A 27,342-nucleotide genomic window follows, 5' to 3' on the forward strand; every position below is an offset into this window, starting at 1 on the left:
TGCAGTGTATTTAAGTGCCCCCCCTCCCCCTCCCCTCCTCCCTCCCCCAGTGCATACACAGGCAGTGGACACACACTCCAGCTGCGGCTGCGCGTCTGCATATTTAATGTGTGGATGCACACTACCGAAATACGCAGGAACCTCGGGGGGCCATGGCGTTGTGTCATGCGGGCAGACAATTGCCCCGCTGGCTGGCCATTAGCCGTCCCTGATTACAGACATACCAAATGATCTCACAGAATTTGGTGATAACCTTTTTTATAGCATTTTTAGCTACAGTCAGTGTTCTATCATATATCAATGGTGCCGGGGTGAGTTGGTGGTCTGTACTGCGCCGACAGTGTCTCTGGGACACGGGGAGGAGCCCAGCACACAGGCAGCAGCACAAAGATCCTCTGAGCTAAAATTAGCTGCTTCAGCTCCCACTGCCCCGAAGGACTTGCCTCCTCTCTCCTCCCATGTAATCTCCTTCACTTTGCTCCTGCCTCTGCTGGCCACATGGGCAGGGCTCCCCTAAATGGGGAAGGGGGGGGGGGGGTTATTAAACTGCTATGGAGGCCTGGACCTGACCCAAGTGCAGTTATCTGTTAGCTGCCCGGGGATGATACTTGTCTGTCTGGATGCTGGATCATGGAGACCTTATGCCAGGCTGCTCTCCTGCTGGAGATGGGGACTGGCCGCATGGTAATAAACAAACACCCGCTGGTTCTAATGAGGGGTGTGTTGAGCACCTGCCCTCCCTTCCACGGTGGCCCTGACCTCCATAAAAGGACGACTTGTCAATGTGAGCAGGGAAACGGCTGAGTCACGTCTCCTCCAGGCCGACCGCCATCCTGGTGCAGAAACCCGACAGACAAGCACCCAGCCTCCACTTGGCCCCTCCCTCCCTCGCTGCCAATTGGCTGGGAGCCGGGCCTCGGATATTTATAGTGCTTCCCATTTGTCAGAACGGTGAGAAAATGCATGCAGATATTGGCTCTGAGGCCTTTCATCAGTGAAGCCCTTGGCTTTCAGGATTCGGTGAGAGGGGCCTGCATTGTTCACACTGCCCAGTGAAGTAATTACTCACACACGCCCACCTGTGAGCATGCACTTCATTGGGGAGTTGAGAGTAAACCCCCCCCTGATACCTGTCATAAGTGTCAACACTACAGTGTTTACGTGAAAGGTTCAACAGCAGTATCCAGGCTGTGTTCCTTTACTCACCAGCCTAGAGGCCTAGGCTTGACACGTCTAGGACTCCCCTCAAACCAACAGCACAGATTTGGGTTTGGACGACAGGGACATGTGTGTTTCGGAAGGGGTGGCTTGCTGATTTGGTCCCTACCAGTGTTCAAATCAAACCTACACCTTTGTTTCACACTCAAGACCAGTCCAGCAGACCAAGGTGAGGTGGATGCAGATATTGAGAGAAGAGGATGGTGAGAGGGCAAGCAGGCCTCAGCCTGGCTCTCCGCAGTAATGGGCCGGGCGGAGCCTTGGCCTCGGCCAAGGAAAATGTGTTTTTCTCAGCAACAATGTGACAGAGGATGACCTTGAGACGACTGAAAAAAACAATAGGAAACAGCCTCAGTTAATGACGTGTTTACTGGTGTGTGACCTAGAGCTCCTTCATGAGGTCGGCAATCGAACTCTAAAGAACGACCCTTCGGCGTTGAATTTCCAATAATCCGCCAAATAAAACACACCCAGATGATGTTTTTTCAAGCAAGCCATTTAATGTTTTAGAAGTGCACGGCTGATAAACACTGCAACTGTGTGAGGCCCTCCGGAATTCCGGGAGGTCCTCCAAGGCCCCAAGCAAGAGGTTATTTTGTGTTTTTAGGCTCATAACCATGGTCACGATGTGCTTTAATTCCATGGTTTGTTATTAGAAACATGCGGGGGTGTTAGTCAAATTAACAACAAAGTGGAGTCTTGTGAAAGTCCCCTGGTTTCTTCATCTCGACCTCCCCAATCTCTTTGGGAGCACAAAAGCTAAAAATGAGGTCAGAGGGACCAAAGCCGTGCAATGAGTGGCCCCGGTGCCCAGCTTATTATGGGGGGGGGGGGGGGGGGCTGCTCATTAGTACGGGGGTGCCAAGGTGGCTCACGGCAGAGTGTGGCATTCCAGGCTCAGGATGCCTCCAACCCTTCAGGGCTCACACCTGAGCGTCAGGGCTGCACGGGTCCCCTCAGCTGTCCTCATCTATTTCGGACCATGCTCCAGCACCTTACATCCCCCAGCCTGAGGCTTTGTCTTGGACAGAACAGCAGAGAGATGGGCAGGTCAGAGGGGGCTTGGGGCACTGGGTGCACTGCCTGTGGTAGAAGTGCTCTGGGGCTCAGTTACATATCGACAGGAGAAAGGCAGCAGAAGGCATGATCCACGACAAGCATTCCTACGGATCGGCATCCGGTTACGCTTCCACACAGCTCTTGCTGCCCCTGCCCCCCTCCCCCACCACCGCCAAACCTATGGGGAGGCCACTGCAGCATCCTGACATACCCACAAAGCTCCAGCACTGGCACTATTGCTGTCTCCTTGCAGGGTGTCTCCCAAAAATGCACCTGGTGGCCGGGCTTGGCACTGGGGGGTATCAGTGACGTGTCAGGCAGGCAGGAAGCCACACACACATGGACACACATACACAGGCAGAGGCTAACTTCAGTGTTACAGGTGTCAGTGTCACACCAGCACATATGGTCATACCATCATACATGTTAGCCCCCCCCCTCCCCCGACCACTCCAGCTTCGTCGCTGTTTTTTCATCTGTCACCCTGCAGACTCATGCTAGAGCTGGCCCTGTGTTTGGGGCCCAGTGTCTCCATCTCGGGGGCCCAGTGTCTTCATATCAGGGGCCCATTGAAGGCAGTGGCTGGGAAGTCTGTCGGTTTTCCAGAAGAGATCTTCCCTGTGGAAAATCCTGCTCACAGATATGTACAGGGCTGGATCCAGGCATAGGCAAAGTAGGCCCGATTGGCTCAAGGGTTCACAGACAAAGTCATGAAAGAAGAATAAGGATAATTACATAAAATTAAAAATAATACAAAATTAAACCATATACAACAAATTATATAGGTAGAACAGGCAGTTGCTTAGGGCTCCTGAATTACCTGTGTTGCAAAAGATGAAATGAACATCAGTTTTCTTGGTATGTGGCCTTCCAAAATATAGCCTTGCCTATAGCCCCTGAAAAGGTAACGATGACGTTGGATATAAATTATATGGACAAAAGTATTGGGATAAATGGTCATTACACCTACAGGAACTATGACATCCCATTCTAAATCCAAAGGCATATGAAGTTGGTCTGCCCTTTGCAGCAATGCCAGCTAGAGTGTGTCTGTGGGAATTTTTGCCTGTTCATCCTGAAGAGCTTTTGTGACGTCAGACACTGATGTTGAATGATAAGGCCTGGCTCACAGTCTCTGTTCTAGTTTATCCAAAAGGTGTTTTCTGAGGTTGAGGTTAAGGCTCTGTATGGGCCAGTCAAGTTCTGTTAGACCAAACTCACCCAACCATGTTTTTATGGACCTTGCTTTGTGCATTGGGGGGTACAAGAGAAAAGCAAAAGGCCGTCTCCAAACTGTTCCCACGAAGTTGAAACTGCAGAATTGTCCAAAATGTCTCGGTATGCTGTAGCATTAAGAGTTTCTGTCACAGGAACTAAGGGGCACAGCCCAACACCTGAAAGACAACCTCATACCATTACCCCTCCTCCACCAAACTTTACAGCTGGCACAATGCAGTCAGGCAGGTAATGTTCTGCCATCTGCCAAAGTCAGACTCATCCATTAGACTGCCAGACAGAGAACCGTGATTCGTCACTCCGCAGAACGTTTCAAATCCTCCAGAGCCCACTGGCAATGCGCTTTACACTGCTCCACCTGACGCTTGGCATTGTGCTTGCTGATGTGAGGCTTGCGTGCAGCTGCTCAGCTATGGAAGCCCAGTCTATGAAGCTCCTCGCTCACTGTTTTTATGCTGGGGTTAGTGCCAGAGAAAGTTTGGAGCTCTGCACTTACTGAGTCAGCAACGCGCTGGTGACTTTTACACATTATGCGCCTCAGCACTTGACAACCCCGCTCTGTTATTTTATGTGGAGTTTCTGCTGTTCCTAAAGGCTTTCACTTTGCAATAATATCACTTACAGTTGACCATGGAATGAATATCTAGCATGGAGGAAATTTCACAGACTTAATGTGAAGGTGGCATCCTATGACAGTACCACGTTTGAATTAACTGAGCTTAATTTCACAAATGTTTGTAAACCTGACTGCATGGCTAGGTGCTTGATTTTATTCGTCTTTGGCAATGGGTTTGACTGAAACAACTGAATTCAGTACTTTTATTCATATATCGTATGTAAAAAACAAATAATTTTTCCTCAAACAAATAAGCAAAAGCACATTGGAGTGGCTTTGAAGGAGTTGCTGGTAGGACAGGCCCCTCGGCTCCATGATCCCTGCCTTTCATCCCAGTGCCATGCATCCCTTAGTGGGAAATGTGGATCTTCTTAGCACGGTGCTGAAAATTAGCCCCAAGTCATTCTCCCCATACTCAATGACAGTATTGATTTTAGCATTTAGCATCCTGCTAATAGGCTACTGCTCGGTGTTTGCATCTCCTTCAGTTCGGTGTGGGCTGCACGGCACAGTAGTCAGTCTGAGTGTAGTGAGCCCCTAACCCCCACCCTCCCACGTCCTCCTCACGCTACTTCCACATGTGCCTCTGTAGAAGCTGTATGGGTGGGCGCTTAACAAAGATGGCTGTGTTTCTGCATGTTACACTGTGTCCCGTGACATCCAGCCACACCAACAATAGAGACAGACAAAGGCCAAGGGTCAGGGATGCCGCCACCCATATCCATGTGCTTGTGTGGCTGCCTAAGCTCTGTTTCCACTGGCAGGCATGTCACCTCCCATTGCTAATTCTTTCCTGCCATCCCATCAGAGTGCCGGACTGTGGAAGAGGCCCAGAAAAACAAGTATGAGTGATTTTTTTTTTTGCATAAGTTTGGTGCCATCTGCTGGTCACCTAAAGGTGTGTGCCAGTGGTTCTCAATGTACATGGCTCATGTTGAGCATGCCTTATCGCATCAACAGTCATATGCAGCCAAAACACAAATGCAGTGAAGGCATCTGGCTTTAGATAAGTATCGTCTGGAGAAAGGGGTGTTTTCTCCTTAAATACTGTGAGCAAACCGTTTGGATTGGCAGGGGAGAAATCTTTATCTCCCTTTTACATGGAAAGTGTTCACAAGCCCTGCAGATCACAGAAGAGCCCTTCCTGTAGTGCCAAGGTGGGACAAAGATGATGAGGAGGAAAGTGACACAGGTGACGTGAAAAGCACTCTGACCCAAAAGCAAAAGTTACACAGAAATGAAAACACAGTGGAACCAAATGAGCAAAGAGTTTCAGTTTGAAAGAAATATGGTTGTTGTCCCACTGAGCTTTGATTTGTAGTTTCGGGGAAAATACTGATTCATCTGAGAACTTACTATGACAGAGATCTACATTTTTTTCCTGTTTCCTGCTGAAGAAAGTGTCTCATCTATGGAAGGCATCTGCAGCTCGAGGGAGCAAGAGAGGCACCTTTTGACCTCTCTGCTTAGCTCATGAATTGTAGCGTAAGTGCTGTCTATCTCCTGGGCTCACACTTTTCTCCTACATTTCAAGCACATCCAATCTTTCTCTCCACTAACATCCCTTTCCTGGACAAGGCAGAGGAAAAGCAGGGTGGGGGGGGTGGTGGTGATAAGGACTGCAGAGACCTGCCAAGTGAAATGGACAGCTTCCTCGCTCGCTGTCTCTGCAGCCCAGGAGCAGGTAGGATAAGGGAGGGGGGACCACCAGCAGAATCAAACCCATGGGGGGGGGGGGGGGGGGGGGCACAGTCGTATTGTTCTTGGAGCCTGCAACTTTTCCAGAGGGGGGAGGGGGCTGTGCCTGTGTGGGAGGCTCATTTCCGATTATTGTTGGAGGGGTTTGGGGGGGGGGGCACTGAGGGGAGGGAATTGCGGGGCAGGGGGAAGGGGTTACGGAGATGGGAGTTTCTAACTGAATCTTAAAACAAACAGCTTTACCAGCAAAAACCCCAGATTATTTTCCAGCAGATTCAAAGGCTGCAGCGGGACCATGGCTGTGTGGAAGGTGGCACTGGGGCTGGGGCTCATACTGGGGCTGCTGGGGGCAGCGCCGGCCGACCTAAGGGCCAGGGATCCTGGGCTGGAGGACGAGCCCCGGCAAGCTGCAGGACACAACTTGGAGCGCTTCCTGTATGGCGCCCGTGGGGGACCACAGGGGCACCGGGGCCCAGTCTCTGCACCGCTAGGGCACAGACACCCGGCGGACCCAGCTCACCACACGGTGGAGGAAGTAGCAACCCATTTAGGTGATGCAGCAAGCCAGCACTCCGTAAAGCGTATAGGGTGAGTGGCTGTACACTTTTTTTTTGGGGGGGGGGGGTGCCTGTCTCATGCCTCCACAGACTGTACATGTGTTAGAGGGGGGAGCAGGAGTGCAGGAGGTCAGTACCGGGGCAGCTTCATGATTGGCACAAGTCAGTCACATGTGGGCTGAGGCACAGATATGCGTGATCGTTCTTAAAATGCAAACTTCTGACAGTGACTTGATATTGGGTCCGGCTGCTTGCTTTTAACCTTTTTTTGGACCTTACTGGGCTCCTTGTGACTGAGCGTGTGCAGTCAGGGTGCACTGCTGGGGGTGTAAACCTAGCCAGAGGCTTCTGAAGATGTCCAGATCACTGCTGGTGGGCCTGCACATCTCTGAAGCGCTCCTCACAGCCCAAGTGCTGTTATTTTCCAAGTCAATATGGATAGTAAACCACCTCAATGGCCAGAGAGAGGCTATGGAATTCCTGCGCTTGTCTCTCATCTCCGAGTTTCACTTTTAATACCTTTAATCCTTTCCGCTTACATGCAAGCATTAGGCCCTGAATTGCAGCAGCACTATTACAGTGGGATGATAACGAGGTCCCACGAGGGGCGTGTCTGCACTGGCTGCAGTTAGCAGTAATGAAATCCATTAAGCAGCTGACTGAATGACGTCACTGACGCAGTGCTCAAATACCCAGAGACTATGCTGGATGGGCACCAGTACTCAAATTGCGCTAGAAGCTCTGGTGGGTAGTTGTCAACCATGAGCACAGCAAAAGTAGTCAATGGGGGTGGGTGGGGTGGCGGATGATCCATTTGGGCCATCTATAGGCGCTTGAACATGCGTGATGCTTGTCTGAAACATAATAGTTAGATAAGAAATGAACAAAAAAATGTACTGTAACACATGGATGTGACTGGATCCGTCTGATGGACGCGGTTCAGAGTGCTTCGGGGCTGGGTGGACCAGCACCATCAATGTCGGCAGAGTCAGTGACTGTCAGTGAAGGGGTGATTGGCACGGCTTATTGGGTCATGGCCATGTGTGGTTTGTTGCAGGAGGGGCATTTTGGTGATGATGCCAGGGTTTTCTTGGTTATGACTAAAGAAAACCTTCAAGTTCCCATCCAAGCTACTAGCTGTGGGGCATTGGAAAGGAGTCTGGTTACTGGTCCAGAGGAAGCTCTCTGACCAGGCAGAACATGTAACTCGTCATGCCTAAACCTTCAGCAGGGCTGGGTGGAGGCGAAAGCCAGAGACATAATCAGACAGACATAATTTGACATAATTAATGCAGTTTTCTGAAAGGTGCTAATGGCATTCACTGTAAGATAAAAGGACCGCCCTCATCTGCCCTACTGTCCAGTGATGTCATCAGCCAGGAAGCCAGTGGCCTGGATGTATCGGTAGCCCAGTGTATGAATCTAGACAGCTAGCGTGTGGTGAAGTAGCTTTTCGGCTGATTTTCGGTCCCCAGCTCAGACATCCTCAGTTTACTGGAAAAATATGTTGAAGATGGAGCTCACCAAGATAACCATCCTCAGCTTAGTTCAGTCCACTGGTGGGGGAAAAAAACCAGGAAACGCATTAATGATGGCAGCCAGTCTGCTGGAGGGCCCAGCTGGAGACGATGAACTGGGCTCATGGGCTCTTTGAATGTGGTTTGCTAGTAAAGCTGAAGAGGCCTTAGTGTTGTGCTAATGGCATGCAGGAAATGGCAGTGACCCTTTAAACACACTTATGTGTATCTACAGCAAGGAAAATGATCTATAGTCCATCCCCTGCCGGGTCCTTCTCCTTGTTGATTTGAGGTCACAGTTCGAAATACATTGGCCAGCAGTACCCCCCATAGTAAGCCGACTGGACAGTGTGATCATCAGTATGCTCTGATCTCTACCATCACAGTCACAGCTTGCAGCCTCATTAACCTGACCCCAGCCCTGTAAGTGTGACAGCACCCCCAACTAGGAAGAACACGCTGATGATGGAACTCACTGGACCCCTCCCACCTTAGAAGAAGGATAAAAGCTATGATTTCCCCTGCACAGAATCAGCTTCATATTCCCACCCCTGCCAGCATTCTCAACGCGCAAAGATGTTTATGAGCATCTCCATGAAAACAGCCCAGCTTCCTTAACTGGGTTTGCCCCCTAGCAGGACTCCATGGTTTGGACACTTTGTTCGGCTTGGCGTGTCAGGGTGAAGTGAGCTTGTATAAGCCAAGGCTGCCTTAAAGGGGGTGGGGGGGGCATCCATATTTTTTCAAGCATGCTCCATGGTCAGTAGCGAGGGAGGTCACGTCCTTCTGGCTGTGCTTGGGGGTTGGGGTCCAGCACCAGACCAGCCTTTCCTGTTGGAGAGAGTGGCTCCCTGTGCTTAATCAGGCCCTACTCCCTGACTCTGAGGCCCAAGTAGCAGAGGTCAGCGAAGTAGAAGAAGCAACTGCTGAGTCACCAGCTTGTGAGGGAGGACAGGAAATGCATCCCGGTCGGAAGAGTAGGCGCCCTGGGCTGCTGACTTCCCCTGCATCGCATGCACGTGACCTGTGAGTCTGGAACGAGGCATGAAAGCTCCACTCCACGAAGGACAGAAGTGTTTACTAAGGGTCTTCTCCACTGCAACAGATACCACACTTTTGGTATTTCAAGGTGTTGGTTTTCCACTGGCGTAGAAACTAGTACCAGCGCTGAGTGACATCACACCGCAAGGCGGGGTATTTTATACTGAATTCGAAAAATGGCTGTAGCATATTATAGGGCTGGATGACCTGCAATATTTATAACAATGTTGCATGTTATGAACATCCAATTCTTACATCGCTAATCAGCTAGATTAAGATCAGGCCTTGTCTTACCTTCAATTCCGTATGGACATTATAGTGCAGGGAGTTTAAGTTTTGCTAAAACATTTTTACTCTGTTGTACTATAGGAAAAAAACTTTTGTACAGAAAAAACAATTTGTACAGATTTAATGATTATTCCTTTTAAAGATTATGTAGTATAACCAGGAGTGTACGATGCATCTTTTAAACAGTGGAGAATGAATGGCTTAACCGCAATGTGCACACTTATTGATAAAGGAGAACTTAAAACGTTTCAGGAGCTAAAAAATAGGTGCTCATTACAGAATAAAGATTTTTTTTTAGGTATCTACAAATGAGAGATTACTACTATTAAGAAGTATATACAGAAAACGTTTGTATACAACAAAGAGAAGTTTAGATGAAATGTAAATTGAATTCAACAAAAGTAAAAAGTATGTGGGAGAAAAGACTTTATGTGAGAATTACTGAAGAGCAGTGGTATGAGATGTGTAAAACACAACAAACGTCTACAAATTCACAAAAATGTAAAGACTTTAATTGGAAAAACTTAATTTGATTCTTCATTAAATGTGATATTCAACAAAACTATTTACAACACCAAACTTGTTGGAGACTTTTTGGTGACCTAAAAGCACACGATACCCTTCAGGGGGAAAATGCATACAGTTTTGGAGAAGGTGCTGGGGTATGGGATACCTAATTTACGTACGAGTATATATAGGGCATATCTCAAGAATTATAGTACAGAGTAATGGTTTTTTGTTGAAGGATCTCCTCACAGTAGCAAAAAAGGCTATTACAAAAGAAAATTGGCTTAGACCTGATCGTCCCAAAGTAAGCCTGTGGTTTAATATTGTACAGGAAATTTTTCAAATGGAAAATTTCACTTAAAGATAATTATAAATCACACAATCCGAAGTCTTAAGTTAAAGATGTCAGTGTCAGGAGGAAAGGGTAAATCCACTGATGAGAGAGACTTATCTGAAGAACCTCCAACAGGAGAGCAAAAATTAGTTGGCACACAAGAAATCATCTCTGGTTCTCATGCACACTGAACGAGGGAAGCAGATGAAAGAAGGAGCTAAAAGGCTCTCCTAAGAGGATCTTGACAAAATAAACCAACACATTCAATGTGGATATGACCGTGTAAATCAGAATTACGAGCTACTCCAATGCAATTCTATTAATACTCCAGATATCGTGCAAAAATTGGATGCTTGTAATATATCGACAACAGAAATATGTGATCTAGTGAGTAAACAATTGGACGTAAGCCTTGTTCATGGTACCTTTAAGGCAGAGGTTGAAAAGGAAAGAGTGCAAATTATTTTAAATAGAGAGGAATATAAATTCATCTTCAGCGGAACAAACACTAAAACTGTCATTTCAGAAAGACCTGAAGGATTTGATAATGTGTCCTTTGCCAACTCCAAAGCTTCTAGTAAGCAAGCAGATGCAGAAGCAGATCTTGCAGCCCAATTAGAACAAGTAAAGTCTATGCAGGAGGTACAAGCTCAACAGACTAAAGTCAGTAAGCTGGAAAGTGAATGGAAACTTCATGAGTCACAGATGAGGGTTAAAATGAAGCAGAAGCAAGCTGAAGTTGAGCTGAAGCTAGAGGAGGAGAAAACAAGGCTGAAAATGATGCAAGCAGACATGGATGTTAAGGTGGCTGCAGCTCGGGTTTGAACATACAGTATAACAAATTTGAAGGTGAAGTGGAGAATATTGTGGGAGAGCTCTGCGAGACCCTGTTGTCAGAACCACTACAGCTATGAATTTAAGTAGACCAATAAGTATTGGAGCCACATTGTTGCAACCACAGGCATCGCCTCAAGAGTTCAACAGCCAGCTTGGCTGAAGCAATTGCACGTTCACTAAGCTTAAATTGTCTTCCTGTTCCCGAACCAACTGTGTTTGCTGATGATTCTTTGAAGTTTGTTGACTTTAAGATGTCATTCCTAACTTTAATTGGCAGGAAATCTATTCCTGCCAGTGAGAAGATGCTTTACTTCAAAAGATACCTTGTAGGAGAGGCACGCAAAGCTGTAGAAGGAAAAAGCTTTCCGAGACAAGAATATGAAATGGCCTAAGATTAGTTCGAATGATTCTCGTGCAATAAGAGATATTGCAGATTTCTTAAAGGGCTGTGAGATTGGATTGTATGAAAATGGAGTAGGATCGTTGTAGAAGAACTTGATGCAACAGGAGCATATCCAGCCTTCAACCGCTTCACAGTTTGTGTTAAAAGAAGCTCGCATAGCCTGTAACCCCATCACCTCTCCCTTCTTTCTAAGTTCTAGAACAGCAGATGAGAAACCACCTAAAAAAGTAAAAGCACAAGTGCCCAATCAAAGTATCACACATTAAAGATCTCAGAAAGTGTGTCTGTATTTAGGCCAAGGTTATCATGTCTCATCTTAAAGGGTGAGTTGCATGGCAGTGCTAAGTGCCCAGTCTTTGCTGCCAAGCCTATGAGAGATAAAATGGCATTTATACATCTGATTCATCTTTGCTTTGGGTGTCTGCGTAAAGGCCATATCGCTAAAGACTGTAGGACAAGGTATACCTGTGGGGTGTGTGGCTGTTGCCATCCGACCTGTTTGCACGAAGAGGAAGAGAGGAAACCTGAGGATGGTACGATGAAAGGTTCTGCTTTTGCAGAAAAGCAATTGACTCAGTAAGTCCATAAGGTCAATTCCCATGCGCTGATTCGAGAGGCATCTGCCACTTCAAGTATTGTCCCTGTCTTGTGATCTGTGAAAGAACCCAAAAAGGAAATTCTTACATATGCTCCTCTTGATACACAGAGTGATTCAACCTTTGTCTTGGAAGATCTTGTTAGAGAGCTGAAAGTTGTCACTCAACCACTGCAGTTGAAGCTCAGCACAATGACTGCTGTAGATACCGTTATAGCCAGTCAAATTGTGGGTGGCTTGCAAGTTAGAAGTTTCCATAATGAAAATTATATTCTGTTACGGCAAGCATATACACGTGACTTTATTCCTGTTGACAAATCCTGCATACCAGCTACAGCGTTTCAGTGGTCCCATCTTATGCATCTTGCAAATGATTTGACATCACTTCAAGACTGTGATGTGGGACTGCTAATTGGATATGACTGTCCTTCAACATTGGCGCCCCTCGAGGTCATCATTGGTCATGAAAATGAGCCATTTGCACAGAAGACCGAGCTGGGATGAAGTATCATAGGAGCAGTGAATCCCCATCTGGATAGACAAGGAGGCTAAAGGTTTGTGCGTGAGTTGGAGTCAAGGAAATTGCCGTTCCATCTGCTGCAACCATCCTGAGAGTTCTGGAGTCAGACTTCAGCGAGAGAATTTTTTTGGGCAAACTTGTCTCCCAAAATGATGTGCACTTTATTCAGCTTCTTAGTGAAACCATTCGACAGAGAGCAGATGGCCATTTAGAGATGCCTCTTCCGTTTAAAGGTCAAAGTCCTCCCTCACTGCCAAATAATAAGAAACTGGCCACAATTTGCCTTCAGCATTTGAAGAGAAAGTTAAAAGCTAATCAGCAGTTCCATAATCATTACAAAGCCTTTATGGAAGATGTGATCAACAATGGTGATGCAGAGCCGGCTCCAGAGGCAGTGATGGAAGGGGTCTTTTGGTATATACCTCATCATCATGTATTCCATCCTAAAACTCCCAGCAAGCTAAAAGTTGTCTTTGATTGCTTAGCTAAATTTCATGGCATATGAAAAGAGGCAGCAGCCATTATCTACAATATTGAAAGAATATGTAACTAATTCTTTGTTGCACATGAGAATCGAAGCTATTTGATGTTTCTATGGTGGGAACATGTTGATTTTGATTGTAAGCCCAAAGAATATCAGATGACTGTCCATCTTTTTGGTGCTGCTTCTTCCCCAAGATGTGCCAACTTTGGCTTGCAGTATTTGGCACAGCGATATAAATCACTGTATCCCGCTGCAGCAGCTTTTGTGGCAAACAGTTTTTATTTTGATGGTGGAATAGTGAGTGTTCCTTCAATCAAAGATTGATTATTGAAGAGTTGATTATTGAAGCACAGTGGTTGTGTAAAAGAGGAGACCTAAGGCTCCACAAATTCAGCTCAAATGAGAGAGAAGTTCTTAGTTGTGTGGATCCATCTGAAAGAGCGACAAGTGTTGAACGCTTTGACCTCAGTCAAGATTCAGCCTCAGTAAAGCATGCACTGAGCATTCCACTCACACAAATATATGGAGAGATGTACAAACATAACTCACTTTAGTAACATATCATGCTTATTTGCACATTTTTCTACTTTGGGATAGTAAATGGTCCTTACAATTTTGGAAATTATGTATGGTGTGGGGGTGGCATGGTGGTGCAGTGGTTAGCACTGTTGCCTCACACCTCTGGGACCCGGGTTCGAGTCTCTGCCCGGGTTACATGTGTGTGGAATTTGCATGTTCTCCCCATGTCGTTGGGGGTTTCCTCTGAGTACTCCAGTTCCCCCCCCCCAGTCCAAAGACATGCTGAGTTGGACTTGCTAAATTGCCCATAGGTGTGCATGTGTGAGTGAATGGTGTGTGAGGGTACCCTGTGATGGGCTGCCCCTACATCCTGGGTTGTTCCTTGCCTCGTGCCCATTGCTTCCAGGATACGCTCTGGACCCCCCACAACCCAGTAGGATAAGCAGGTTGGAAAATGGATGGATGTATGGTGTGTGTGACAGCATGACATGATTGGTGGGAGTGTAAAGGACCACAATTGCCCTTGTATGTTTTTGCCATTTTGTTTTGGTAAAACAACATATATTTCTAATTTATTCTCAAACTTATTCACAAATGTTGTTTATTTTTGTATGTGCTTTAATATGGTTTGTGTGTGAATCTGTGAATTAATATTGTGGGTACCTGTGGTATTGAATTTTGTCCTGTGGGTGACACCGTATTTTGCACAAGGTGGAGTTCTTTTTAAAGGTAGCCTGCAGGTGTAAATTACGGGAAGCTGCTTTGTTTGGGTCTAAGCCGCATCAGTTTTATCTCCAAGCTTTGTAATTCATTTACATAACTAAAAATAAACTGACGCCTGTTTTAATGACAGAAGAAAGGATTATTGTATTATCCGTTTTGCATTTTTTGGTGAGCGCAGTGGTATCTGTTTATTGAGTCATGATTTGTAACTTGTATTTATGTGTGTATGAGATACATGGTTGATGTTTTAGTATTTATTTACATGATAAGTAGTTTGTATCTGTGGGAACTAGATTGTTAAATGTTTATGGTTTGTATGTCCTGGACTGGATCTTCGGAACTGTAATCAGCGAGCTACGCCCATTGGAGTAGCAGCTTGGTCAAGTGACTGGGATCCACACCATATGGAGGCCTGGCTTGGTTCGAATTATCAGGACCTGGTTGTGTCCCACTGAAATGACTGTGCCTGTCTTATCACCCTGCCCTCAGGAACTGGTGTTCATACATCAGCTACCGCGTGGTGACCATGACGGTGTCCTACGGGACAGAGAAGTACACCATGAAGTCGCAGAGCCCCTGTCCCAGTGGCTCACCAGACTGCCACCTGGTCATGTGAGTATGCTGCCCAGGATACCAGTGAACCCAAATATAGGCATCCATCCACTTACGTCCCATTGTACTTACATCCCATACGAGCCATAATAAAATGTATCGAAAGACTTCCGAAGTGGACATTTTTTCTAGGTCTAGAATGTGGCAAGAACCACAACAAACTGATTGCTATGGAGGTTTAGTTAAATATGTGAAATTACGTATGCTATACGGTAATTTTTACCTTTCCCTTATAATGACTGAGATCCAGAATGACTCGTGTCCTAATTTTTAGAACGTAAACATCCATAGATAACTGTAAGCCTGTGAAGAACAGATAAAAATTAAAATTAAAAAGAATAAATTAAGTCCTTGTTTAAATATGTCTTACTGCAAGTCAGCTCTCAGCATCTTTTTTTAATGCATCTAGATATCTTACATTTTTCTGAACCGCTGCAAAAGAAATGGCACAACAGATTGTGTGCATTTATCCCTGCATATGTGTCCAGGTACAAGCTGTCTGTGCGTCCTGCGTACAAAGAGCTGTCAAAGATCGTCTCGGCCCAGCTGTGGAGGTGCTGTCCAGGTCATAGGGGAAGCAATTGCGAGGACACAGGTATCAGGAATTGTCATTCAGCAGCATGAAATGCGTCCAGCTTGCAGAACTACTGCTGAATTCATACACACAGAGGCAGCCGTATCTATTTGCACCCCTCCTGCAGCACATGCTCTGACTCCTGTTTACATCCTCCTGCTGGAGGAGAAACAAAACGCTTTTCCAAATGACCAAGCGGTAACCCACAAGCAGACTCCAAGCGAACAGAAAAAGCTGTAAGTGTTTCCCAGTCTGCAGTCTGGGGACTGTAGTGCTGGAATGACACTGACAGTCAGGGATTCCATCAGCTTAAAAAAACAAACAACTTCACCCACAAGGGACCTGGCAGCTTCTGATTTCCGGGGGTGAGATCCCTGTGCTCCAATCAGCAGCTAGCCTACATAGAGAGAATAAACAAAAAAACAGCAATAAAAACCAGTTACAGCAACCAATCGGAGTAGATTTACATAAGAGATTGATAAGACACTGAGATTAAAATTCGAATAATTGGCAGGAAGACAAAAATGTAACACATTGTGTAAATACAGCAAAATTATCAGGAAACATCTTTGTATGGAAAGACATTTGACATTATTTTAACATCCTGGGAGAATGTTATAGTCATATTTTTGGGTTGAGTTGCAGCAGTAAGCAGTAAGGCATTTGTTTTGGTGCACATTCTTCTGGGTTAATATAGAGCTGGATCCCGGCTGACTAACATTAGCCGAGCCTCCATCAGCATCTGCCGCTTTGGGAGAGAGTTTGTGTGTGTGACTCTGAGAGCAAAGCCTGGGAAACGGTGTGTTTGCTAAGGGGAATAAGCTGGATAAGTGACCTTCTCCCCCACACAGTCACGCAGAGTCACGTCTCGGACAGCAGCGAACAGACAGGAAGTGCCCCCCCTGTACTGTCGGAGATCCACCGCAGAGGTATGTCTGCTCATTCAACCTGCTGTCACTTCCCTGCCCCCTGCCCAGAGCGACAAGGACCAGTTTGTATCAACAATGGGGAAATTATGGTGTGTGGGGTGCATGTGTGTGTGTGGGGGTGGGGGGCAGAAGGAAAGAGTGTGCTGCCGATTCTCATGGACGCTACCACAAACCCAAAATAAGGGGGCCCACGCACAGATATATTATTGGCTGCCCTTTCGGGTTAATACTGCGAATAACTGGGCAAAAACAAAGCAACTCCCATACAGTACATTCATCTGCCCACCACACCCTATTATTTATGGTACGTTAAAAAGGTCTCCAGGGATTATTCCTCCCCTTCCACATGAACAACAATGCAGTGTACCACAGTGCCCTGGGATCTTTGAGGGTGGGGTTTCCATGCAGGTTGAGGTTATGTTGTACTGCTCTTCTGGGGCGGGGTGGGGGGGGGGGGGTTGGCCATGGTCTCTGGGAGGTTGTCATCACATACTCTTCATGCCTTTACCCAGCAGATGAGCGACAGGTACATCCTGATGGCTTCCAAGCGTATGAGCGTTTTGAGGAGGAGAACAGCACCGAAACAGCTGTGAAACCCGACGAGGCTCATACGGACCAGTTTGGTCACCAACATGATTACAATCACGGTCATGATGGCGGGCATGACCGTCACCATGACCATAACCAGCATTTTGACCAAGATTATGATCACCATAAAACAGGTAGGAAATTCTTAGATTCCCTGGACTGCTGTTCCACAAAACCTGGATTTTTCCTGGAAGTCCTGAACGCAAAGTTGAGCATGAACACTAAATTCTGTCTTACAAGCTGTTGCTCACCAGTGGTAGAAAATGGTTGGCTGAACCTCCATAACTGAGTGTGATGTTGCTGACCTCTCTGTCAGACGCCCTTAACATAGCAGATGGGCCTTCATCTGAGATCCAGGCAGCTGGGAGTCTCACCCACATCCTCCAAGGGGCTCTTTCCCAGGGTCAGGGCTTATGTTATAGCTGCAAATCCAAAAATAGGTGGCGCCCCCCAGACCTTCTCCATTTCTGTTTCCTTTGCAGGAAATCCTTTGTTTCTGCTGGTCTCATTTTCTCACTTCGTGAAAATGATGATGTAATGGGCAGGAGGGGAAGTACAGGGTCCCTATGCCATGTCAAGTGGGGGTGTTAAAGCAGGCAGCCCCCTCCCCATATTTGGAGAAGATTCAGGGGTCAAGCCATGCTCCCGCACAGGGAAACTGCTGAGGAGATGTAGCTCACAACTGAATGCTGGAAATTTGTTTTAAGAAATGTAATAATCTTATGGAATTTCTGAATGAGTATCTCTGGAGACAGTGTGGCTTCAGCCAAGTGGAGTGACCCACAGGCAATGCACCTTAGCCCAGTGTTCCATGCCCTGCCTGTGGATGCCCATGCCTGATGGGATGCTATCTGGGTACTATTCTGTATCCCCACTGCCTCCCATTCTATTAGTCAATAGGAGAACAAAGAAAATTGGTTTACAGTCACTTGGGTTATAAGTGGCTATGGTGGCACTGAAAGAACACATGAAAGCTGAGAATGTGTATGTGTGTGGGCCAGCAGATGTGGACCCATCAATTCAGCAGCCCTTCCCATATGGTGGCGAGCCCCTGTCTCTCCTGCACATTGAAACCATGCTGATGGCCAGGATCCTGCCCTTCTTGGACAGCTTCAACCAGACCCTGCAGCATCTCTCTCAGGAGGTGGGAGACTTGTCCCAGGACCTGGCTGAGCACAGGCGAGAAAGTCTAAAGCCAGCAGTGATAGAGACCCCAGATGTGTACCGAAACCTGGAGAACAGGCTGGACAACGTGCAACGGGAGATTGTAGACATGAGTGTGTGGCTGGAGGGCAGATTACACTCCCAGCAGGCCATGCTGCATTATAACCTGACCAACTTCAAGACTGACATGGACGGCAAAATAAAACGCAGCCAGAAAATGATACAGGTCTGTCTGCTGTTAATTTTTTTAACTTCCTACACTTTCCCTTGCTGTATCTTTCATTTTAATAGTGCCGACTATATTTTCACAATTTCTAAATATTACTAGGTCAGTTTCTTGTTTGGTGTAGCTCTTTGAAATCATGTCTTCCTTTAAACCACTAGGTGAGCCTCCAGTCTCTGAATGCTTCCTTAGCTGATGTGAGGGAGGACCAATCGCAGCTGGAGCACTTGATGCAAAGAGGAGGTGACCAAGGTGGAAGCGTTAAGCCGAGTCAGCAGCAGGAGGACTTTGCAGTGTGGGAGGCAATCAGTAGCCTGGATAAAAAAGTGGTCAACCACACAGTTAAGGTAGACACCTTGCTGGAGGACCTGAATCTGGCCAGAAACAACATTGGCAGCCTGCATGTAGAGTACCAACGCTTGGAGGAGCGTATCACGGACACCAGCCGCAAAAGCCAGGTACAGTACATGGAGACAGGGCTGGACGTAGAGGCGGCCAAGGTGGAGGTGCTCAGGCGGGTCAACGAGTTAGTCAGCAACCTCACAGAACAAGAGAACCAGTTGAGGGATATAGACTCAGACACGGACTACCTGTTTATACAGTTTTACAAAATCCTCAACTCCACTTCCTGTAACTGTGAAACCTTGGCTGAAGACCTGTCCAGGCTATCGTGGAAGGTGGTCAATGTCACGGAGCTGGCCAATGAGAATAGGCTGGCCATGGAATCCACAGATGAGCAACATCAATGGTATTTGAACTGGGACACCAACATGGATGATGTGAATGTGAGACTACTACAGGTGCAAGAATCTCTGGCCTTTGAGCAGAACAAGAGCCACCTCTTAGCCAAGGACCTCTCCCAGCTGCACTCTGGATTCCTTGGGAACCAACAGGACATTCATAACCTGTATAAGAAGCATACAGAGAAAGAGGAAGAGATAAATCGACTCTCTAGCTTCTTTGATACGCTCCTGAAGGATGCTATCCGACACTCTGAGGTTCTGGAAATCCTGCTAGGAGAGGAAGTGCTGGAATTTAGGGAGCGGCCATCCTCGGAATTGGAAACATACTCCATCCCTGTGCTTCAGGCAAAAATTGAACATATGTATGAGCAGATCAAGAGCCAGAACCACAGCTTGCACGGTGTTAGGATGTCCATTCAATCTGAGGACCCAGACATGTATGAGCAAACAGCACCTACAGAGTGGTCCACCAGAGGCCTCAAGAGAAGAAGTGGGGACCAAGGCAAACATGCTATTCCAGAATCACGACAGTTGCCCATAGAAATCCAGAACCTGGTGAAAGAGAGAGAGAGATTGGGGGTGGAGGCGAGCAGACCAGAGGTTCAGGACTGCCTCTCCTGCTGCAACTGTACAGATCAGATGTCCTCTACTGCACAGGTGGCACAACTGGATACTGAGGTGACGATGATGCGCGCAGCCCTGCAGGAGCACCTACGTCTCTTTAAGAATGTGTTTAGCAACACTGAAATGTTGGCCGGCTCGGATGACACACTGGACCTCGATCAGCTGTGGGCCATGGTCAAGGACAAAGAAGAGAAGAAGCAGGGAAAAAGTCACAAGGAGAAAAAGAAGGGCCGTTCGAGACAAAGTCGGAATGGAGGTCAGCACAAGAGGGACAGTGACCAGCACCCAGACAATAAGGACTGAACTATGAGCCAGATGATGACATGTTTCACACAGTGAGCGTTTTGGTTTTCACTGAAACACAGACTTTGGAAATGTCTGAATTCGTGTTAAGTTTTAATTTTCTTTCAAAAGATATTTGAATTTCAGTTCCACCTGAAATGTCTGAAGATTTTTTTTGGCATTTCTTTGAAAGAGTATGCAGCTTTCTCAGTGTAATTCATGCATATGTCTCACGTACATTTCATATAGTTTGAAAGAATGAGTTAAGCACTTTTGAAAAATTTACTATAAGGACTGCAGTCAGTATTTCGGTAGCTGGTTAGTTAATCGCCTATTGACCAGATTATTTACTTAGTGAGTTGGGTGTTCAGAGGCATTTATTTAATTCAAATCTTTCAAAAATGTTTGCATTCATACTGAGTAAATGAAGAACCTTGCTGTATGTCAAAAGTCAAAAGTGACACAGCACAAGTCAGTATCCAGCTTATTAAATCTCTAATTGTGATTAAACAGTTAATACTAAATGTTACATTATATAGTTATTGCTGTTGTACTTTCTATACTGTACATTATCAGAAGAATTGTATCTGGTGTATTCTGTATCGGAGTTATTTTTTTCACACTTGTAAGGTCTGGTATGACAGCTTTATTTATTTGTTGTCATCTTGTTTAATTTAATACTCATTTCAGATGCTCTCAAATAATCCTAATTGTTGTGTCACATTATTGCTTTTCACATGACCAGGTCTGACTGATTGCCTGTGAAATGCACAGGTGATATTTCAGCAGAAGCAGCTCAGACTCATTTAGGGGAGCTGGGAATTGGGGGGAGTTTGGCCAAAGAAGGAGCTTCCAAAGAAGCTGAAGCCCACTGGTGATTTTTGCTGTTTGCTATTTCTAATCTTGTGAATATTAAGAATTTGTCTTCCATAAAATGTTTTTCAGTCCCCCCCCCCATTCTGGTGATTCTGGTGTTGATGTGAACATTAACTTAAGCTTCTGACGTGTGATTCTATGCACTGTGCCGATGCCACGTGATTGGCTGACTAGATAACCGCACGAATAAGCAGATGTACAGGTGTTCCTAATAATACAAAGTAATAAATTGTGAATGTAGTGAGTGTAAATTATTCAGCCAAATTTCATTCACATTCTATTGTCATGTTTAGGCTGAACTTTAACAGCTATTGCTAGTGTTGGGCGATATACAGGTTCATATCGAAAACCGTTTTTTACTATTATTTTTCCTTTACAGCAATACCGGTTTAAATAGCCTATACAACATTCGGAAAGTGCCGCAGCTGGAAACTGTTTAATTAAGGGGGGACATTTTTCACTGCTACTCCACTAAAAATGTACCGAGAAAGATCAGAAACGGAAGATATAACTGACGCTGGAGTTGAAAATAATGAGACACTGCGGTTGTCAAAAAAAAATCGATTCTCAGATACTATCCATCCATCCATCCACCCATTTTCCAAACCGCTTATCCTACTGGGTTGCGGGGGGTCCAGAGCCTATCCTGGAAGCAATGAGCAAGAGCAGGGCACAAGCCAGGATGGGGGGCCAGCCCATCGCAGGACACTCACACAGTGCTAACCACTGCACCACCATGCCACCCCGGGGGTATTCAGTTCCAGGTTATTACTGTCACACCATTGCCTCAGCTGCTGGACCTCCTCCCTGTAGCCTGATTCGTCGTTGTTGTCAATCAGTCCTTCAATGGTGGTGGCATCAGCAGGCTTGATTATGGTGTTGCTGGTATGAATGGGAGAACAGTAAAAAGTGAAAAGGGAATAGAGGAGGGGACTGAGGACACACCCCTACAACGTGCCTGTGTTCAGGATGAGAGTGGAGGAGATGTGGTCTCCCATCCTTACGTTCTGGGGTTTGTTGCTGAGAAAGTCCATTATCTAGGTACACAGTGAGCTGTTTAGGCCCAGGTTGCTCAGCTTTTGAACCAGCTTGTAGGGTCGTACTGTGTTAAAGGCGGAGCTGTATTAAAGTCCACAAACAGCATCCTCACATAGGTGTTGCTGTTGTCCAGATGTTTCAGGGCTGTGTGGCGAGCTGTTACTATGGCATCCTCTGTCGACCTGTTTGCCCTGTATGCGGCGGTGTCAGCTGCAATAGCAGCCTTAATGTAGGGCATGATGAGTCTTTCCAAGCACTTAGTGATGATGGGAGTTAAAGCAACTGGGCGGTAGTCATTCATACAGCTCAATAATATAGATACTGCAACAGCTTCTTCCAAGAGGCAGTCAGGCTCCTAAATACCCTTTTGCCCCCCAAGGACCGACACTGCCCCCAATAGTCACCCCCCCCCCCCCCCACCCCAATCTCAAAGATGCCACTATCCCATCAGACCTCCAAAAACTACCCTTCAATAATGCACATTCTTTATTTGTACCACACTGCACACACAAAATCAAACATAGCTTTGTACACTATTTAGTAGGGACGTAACTACGGATGTACCATTTGCAAAAAAAAACCCAACTTCGGGCTGCACGATTTAGGGAAAATATCTAATCGTGATTTTTCTGACAGACATTGCAGTTACATTGCATTACAATTTGATTTGCGATTTAATTTTTTATGTCAAGCTTCAGTTCAATATTTAGTGTGTAGTAATTTTAAAACATATGAGATACCATCAATCTATATTCTATATATAGATTGATGGTATATTCTATATTCTAGAATATATTCTATATTCTAATGCAAGGATGAGAATTTAAAGATGTGGTGTGTCAGGTTAAATAAAGTAATAATGAAAACAATTGCAGCAAAAAGAAAAATAGCGATCTTGCCGGTACCGCTGATTACCCCCTAATAACACCAGAATCGTCTTTTCCCACGCCAATGAACAAGCAAGAACTACTTCGGTGTATGTAGCCCTTTTGTTTGCGCTAATGTGTTATTATTAACAGCAGCTAACACTCAAAAAGCCCTAATGTTCATTACAGAGTGGCTGTTCTGTCCGTAAAGCTGGAAATTTTTAAACGTAGTATGCATTTTATAAAATGTTGAATAAATAGTAGTCGTTTATTTGTGATTTCATGTTGGTCGAAGTCTCTGCTTTTTAACAACTGTATACTGTTATTTTCTATACAAATCAATTCAGGTGAAACAAAAAAATGTACGTGTTCATGGTTGCAAACTCTTTCAGACTTTCACGCAAGAAATCTATATTTAGATTTGAAATTACACCAAATCTATATTCCATTCTGAACTTAACATTAGCTGCATCAAAAATGTTACAGCAGTTTGCAAACCCTACAGACTATTTACAAGGTAATAAAACTTACATACATGTAAATGTATGTGCAGAAGATAACAGAAAATCTCACTCCATGCAGCTGACCAAAGTTGCCAACCTGCATTTTATTTGAAATAAGATTTAAAATGCCGTTTTCGACTGAAGTGGCTTATAATTCCTTTGCTTTGTTAGTCGGACAAATACAAAACGAATGAATAAACGTTATACTGTATGCGTCTCTTTTTATATCTTTTCTAAATAAGACCCCGTGCCCATACCCAACTGTAATAGCGATTAAAGCGATCTATTCTTTTAGTATTTATGTTAAAGCAAGGCTTTTAGTTTATCACTGTTGTGGGATTAAGATTAATCTTTGGAAATACTTAAATTAATAAGCACAAAAACATATGAAATTCTGCTCCCGACATTACGTCTCACTCTGTCACACTCTGTCATTTGAGGTTGACGCTCATACAGTCTATGCTTTCGTTCGCCCCCTGGTGGTTGGCTGACTTTTGGTTGAGAAAGTGCTTGATTTGATATGCAGCAGAGCCCGCTATTCAAATGTTAATATCGCCGACGATCATCTTAATTTAATTGTGGCAGCCAAAATCGTGATCGTGATTAAAATTCTATTAATTGTGCAGTCCTACCACAACTACAACTAAACATCAATGTATTCTTTAAAATAATAATAGGTGCAGCAAGTAAAAGAAAAATATGTAACAAGGTAGCTTTTTTGACTGGTCGATTGAAATTTTATTTCTTGCTTCATCTACTAAACTTTACAAATTCAAATAAATAAACCTAAACAAATAAATAACACCCCAAATACAACTAAACATTAATATATTCTTTAAAATAATAATAGGTGCTGTAAATAAAAGGCACCTTTTCTGTCTTGCCAACATATTATAAAACAAAATGCCACTATTTAAGCATTAATGGCAAGTTTCTCATTAAGAACAGAAGCATTTCTGTCTTGTCACCTGTACTTCTATTTCTCGTCTCATCTATCACATGTCCAGCCAAGCTAAACAAGTGCTCACTCTCAACACTTGTGCATGGGGCAGAGAGGTAGGCTCAGGCAAGTGAAACAAGTGCAGGGAAACGATCTTTGTTGACATTCCAGTAGTTCAAGGCATTTTCACTTCGTAATTTCTTTGCTATTTTCACTGCTTATAACAACGAAAGACAGGACAGACCGCTGGCTCGTAGATGGCATCGAACATGCTTTGCTAGCTGCTTTCGCTTTGCTAACTTCTTCAAACTGAGTGTGTTCACTGGGGTGAGGTGTCTTTAAATGTCTAATTAGATTTGTTGTTTTAAATGTCTTTGTATTGGGTCTCCCACGATGTACCTGCTCCTTTACACTTGCTGCAGATAGCGAATTGTGCGTCCGCTTGGCTCATGCTGAAGAATTTCTAAATTACGGACATTTTTCCATGTCTGAAAGTGCGCGACTGCGCATATGATTTATTGCGCCTGCGCAAGATCGGTTCGTAATCAGAGAAATACGTGAGACTGATCACTCGATCACTGATCAGGCTGAAAATCGGCCCATTCCTATCGCTGGCAAAAGTGTAAAAATACCAAAAACTCACGGCATGATAATATCACGATAAAAGTTTCACAATACGATAACTATCACGATATTTTAATAGAAGTAAACTATTTTAATAATAATTATTATTAATAATAATTAATAATATTTATTTATATCAAATCAGTTCTTCCTTTTAACATAAAGTGCTTATGCTTTTGTTCACTGGTGAAATATTGGACTTTGACCTTAAGCATTTGTCAGAACTTAGCACTAATTGTCCTAATTGTCCTGCAATTGGTTTTCAACTAGTATTAGAATTAAACACTTAATTTGCAGTTATATTAATTTGTCCAATTACTTATGAACCCCTGAAAGGAGGGGATTGTGTAGAAAAATTACTTTAGTTCCCCACATTTTTATACAATGTTTTTCTTCTACCCACATTAAAGCTGGAAATCTGCACTTCAACTGCATCTGACTTGTTTCTTTTAAAATTTATTGTGGTAATGTACAAACTTAAAAATTGAAAAACTTTGTCTCTGCCCAAATATTTATGGTCCTGACTGTAAGTCTCACATTAACAGTCTCACGGGGATTCCACAATTGAGTTTGGAGGAACCAACCATTCGGCATAGCAAGTAGTTAATAATCATTATTAAATAATAATTAATTAAAATTTAAATAAGATCCCTACATACTGGTGGAGATATTAAATTTTCCTTGAGCTAATTTTTCCTACAGCTATTATTTACATTGGATGGTGCAGTAGTACATTTTAACACATACTGCAATATATGTTTTTTAAGGCTATATTCTATACATTTATATAGATTGCAGGTGATGTTTTCTGTCTACATTCTTTTAGTTGATATGGATTATGAGGTTACATGACAATAAATGTGTTTTTGCATCATTAAAGCTGAATGCTATCTATTGTGATGTCATATGTATCATGATCTGCTCGTCTGATCCTCCTGTGTTCCACGCCCCATTCGTTACCTCGTGTTTATTCCCAGTTGTGATCACCTGTTGCCTGTTATTCTGACCTGTTATTGCCTCACACCTCTGGGACCCAGGTTCAAGTCTCCGCCTGGGTCACATGTGTGTGGAGTTTGCATGTTCTCTCCATGTCGTCATGGGGTGTCCTCTAGGTAGTCCGGTTTTCCACCACATGGAAATTGGACTTACTAAATTGCCCGTAGGAGTGCGTGTGAGAGTGAATGGTGTGTGACTGTGCCCTGCAATGGGCTGGCCCCCCATCCTGGCTTGTTCCCTGCCTTGTGCCCATTGCTTCCGGGATAGGCTCCGGACCCCCCGCAACCTAATAGGATAAGTGGTTTGGAAATTGGATGGATGGATATACTTTGTCTTTTAATTTATATACAGGTAGTCCTTACTTTCTGAGCTCACAAATTAAAAGTTTATATCTTTATGAGAATTTTCTAAAAAAAAAAAAAAAAAATTCATAATAAAAATAAAATTGCACATACCTCAATGCACGCTGGCTAAGAATTACTTCCATGGCCTGACAAAGTTTGCAGATAACTTAACTGTGCATGCAATTACTCTAGGGCATGGGTCACCAACCTTTTTGAGACTGAGAGCTATTTCACGGGTACTGAGCCATACGAAGGGCTACCAGTTTGAATTGCCCTCCTAAACTTCATGTATAATAAACATGTTTTGAATGCTTTTTTTTAGATATTGTTTATTTTCAAATCTATGTAAATGCAAATGTGATTAAAGAAGAATAGTAACAGGATAAAATAAAATTTTAGACGCTGCTCACTGGTGAGTTGTGCAATTTTTAGAACAGGTCCGTGGGCAACTTATGTGGTCCTTGGGGGCATGTTGGTGACCCCTGCTCTATGGAATATTTGACAATGGTGTCTGATTTTTACCACTTCATTTCATGATCCAACCTGATCCCATTAATACATCAGGTCCTGTCTCTTGTGTCTGCCCTGAGTCTGAGAGAAGGTTACAGTTATTAGCAAATGTCATGACCTGCTCGTACGATCCTCCTGTGTGCCACACTCCCTCATTAACCTTGTGTGAAACCCTGATTATTCCCAGCTGTTTGATGTTATTTCCGGCTTGTCCTGTGTATTTCAGTCCGCGTCTCCATCCATTTCCCAGATCGGTCATTAACGTTTGTCCTGTGCTGCTCCCCGATTTGTCCATAAAACCCTGTTTCCGGATTCTCGTCTCCCGAATCTGCTTTCCCGCTCCCCGCTCGTGCTCTGGTCCCTTTTACACCTTCCACGTCAGATGCTCCTGCTCCTGCTCCACCTGAGGTTCCAGCTCTGCCCGCATCTGTTATTCTGGCACCTGATGTTCTGACTTGGTTCCCGTCCTGGTTCCTGTCCCAGCTCCCTTCACCCAAGTCCCTGTCCCTGAGGTGGTCCCAGACTTTCTGAACACCGCTCCTTCCCCTATCGGGGAGGAGGAACTCAAGTGGGACCCCTCAGGGCTTTTCCTGGTGGCCTCAAAGGACCCCTCCAGTGGGTCACCCCGACCAGCGCTCCAGCATGGTGGATCCCGGTCTGGGCTTCCACTTGGTGGTCACCTGTAGTCTCACCTGCGGCACCTCCTTGCCCGCCTACGGTCCCGCCTACGGTCCTGACCGTCAGTCGCCGGTGG

At 45.0% G+C, this 27,342-nt stretch overlaps 1 protein-coding gene across 2 annotated transcripts; it reads left to right on the forward strand.

The window, feature by feature from the left end:
- The first annotated feature begins 6,049 nt into the window (after nt 1-6,049).
- Nucleotides 6,050-21,012, forward strand: mmrn2a (multimerin 2a). 2 transcript variants are annotated; one of them, XM_049008828.1, is made up of 7 exons: nt 6,050-6,415; nt 14,642-14,764; nt 15,253-15,359; nt 16,190-16,267; nt 16,780-16,989; nt 17,860-18,245; nt 18,404-21,012. In XM_049008828.1, the coding sequence occupies exons 1-7, from the start codon at nt 6,123-6,125 to the stop codon at nt 19,910-19,912; spliced, it is 2,706 nt and encodes a 901-aa protein (XP_048864785.1). In that variant the 5' UTR covers nt 6,050-6,122; the 3' UTR covers nt 19,913-21,012. The 2 variants fall into 2 exon arrangements, with proteins under 2 accessions (XP_048864785.1, XP_048864786.1); XM_049008829.1 differs by having other exon boundaries at nt 16,783-16,989.
- Nucleotides 21,013-27,342: the final 6,330 nt, after the last annotated feature.

The sequence above is a fragment of the Brienomyrus brachyistius genome, chromosome 3 (genome assembly GCF_023856365.1).
Source record: "Brienomyrus brachyistius isolate T26 chromosome 3, BBRACH_0.4, whole genome shotgun sequence".
Classification (NCBI taxonomy): domain Eukaryota; kingdom Metazoa; phylum Chordata; class Actinopteri; order Osteoglossiformes; family Mormyridae; genus Brienomyrus; species Brienomyrus brachyistius.

What these genes read in the sequence shown, in the direction of transcription:
- mmrn2a (XM_049008828.1), top strand. Translation starts at nt 6,123, where the DNA reads ATGGCTGTGTGGAAGGTGGCACTGGGGCTGGGGCTCATACTGGGGCTG. An exon ending in CCAGACTGCCACCTGGTCAT is followed by an intron (nt 14,765 to 15,252) that starts GTGAGTATGCTG and finishes ATATGTGTCCAG; the next exon opens with GTACAAGCTGTCTGTGCGTC. An exon ending in GCAGCCAGAAAATGATACAG is followed by an intron (nt 18,246 to 18,403) that starts GTCTGTCTGCTG and finishes TTAAACCACTAG; the next exon opens with GTGAGCCTCCAGTCTCTGAA.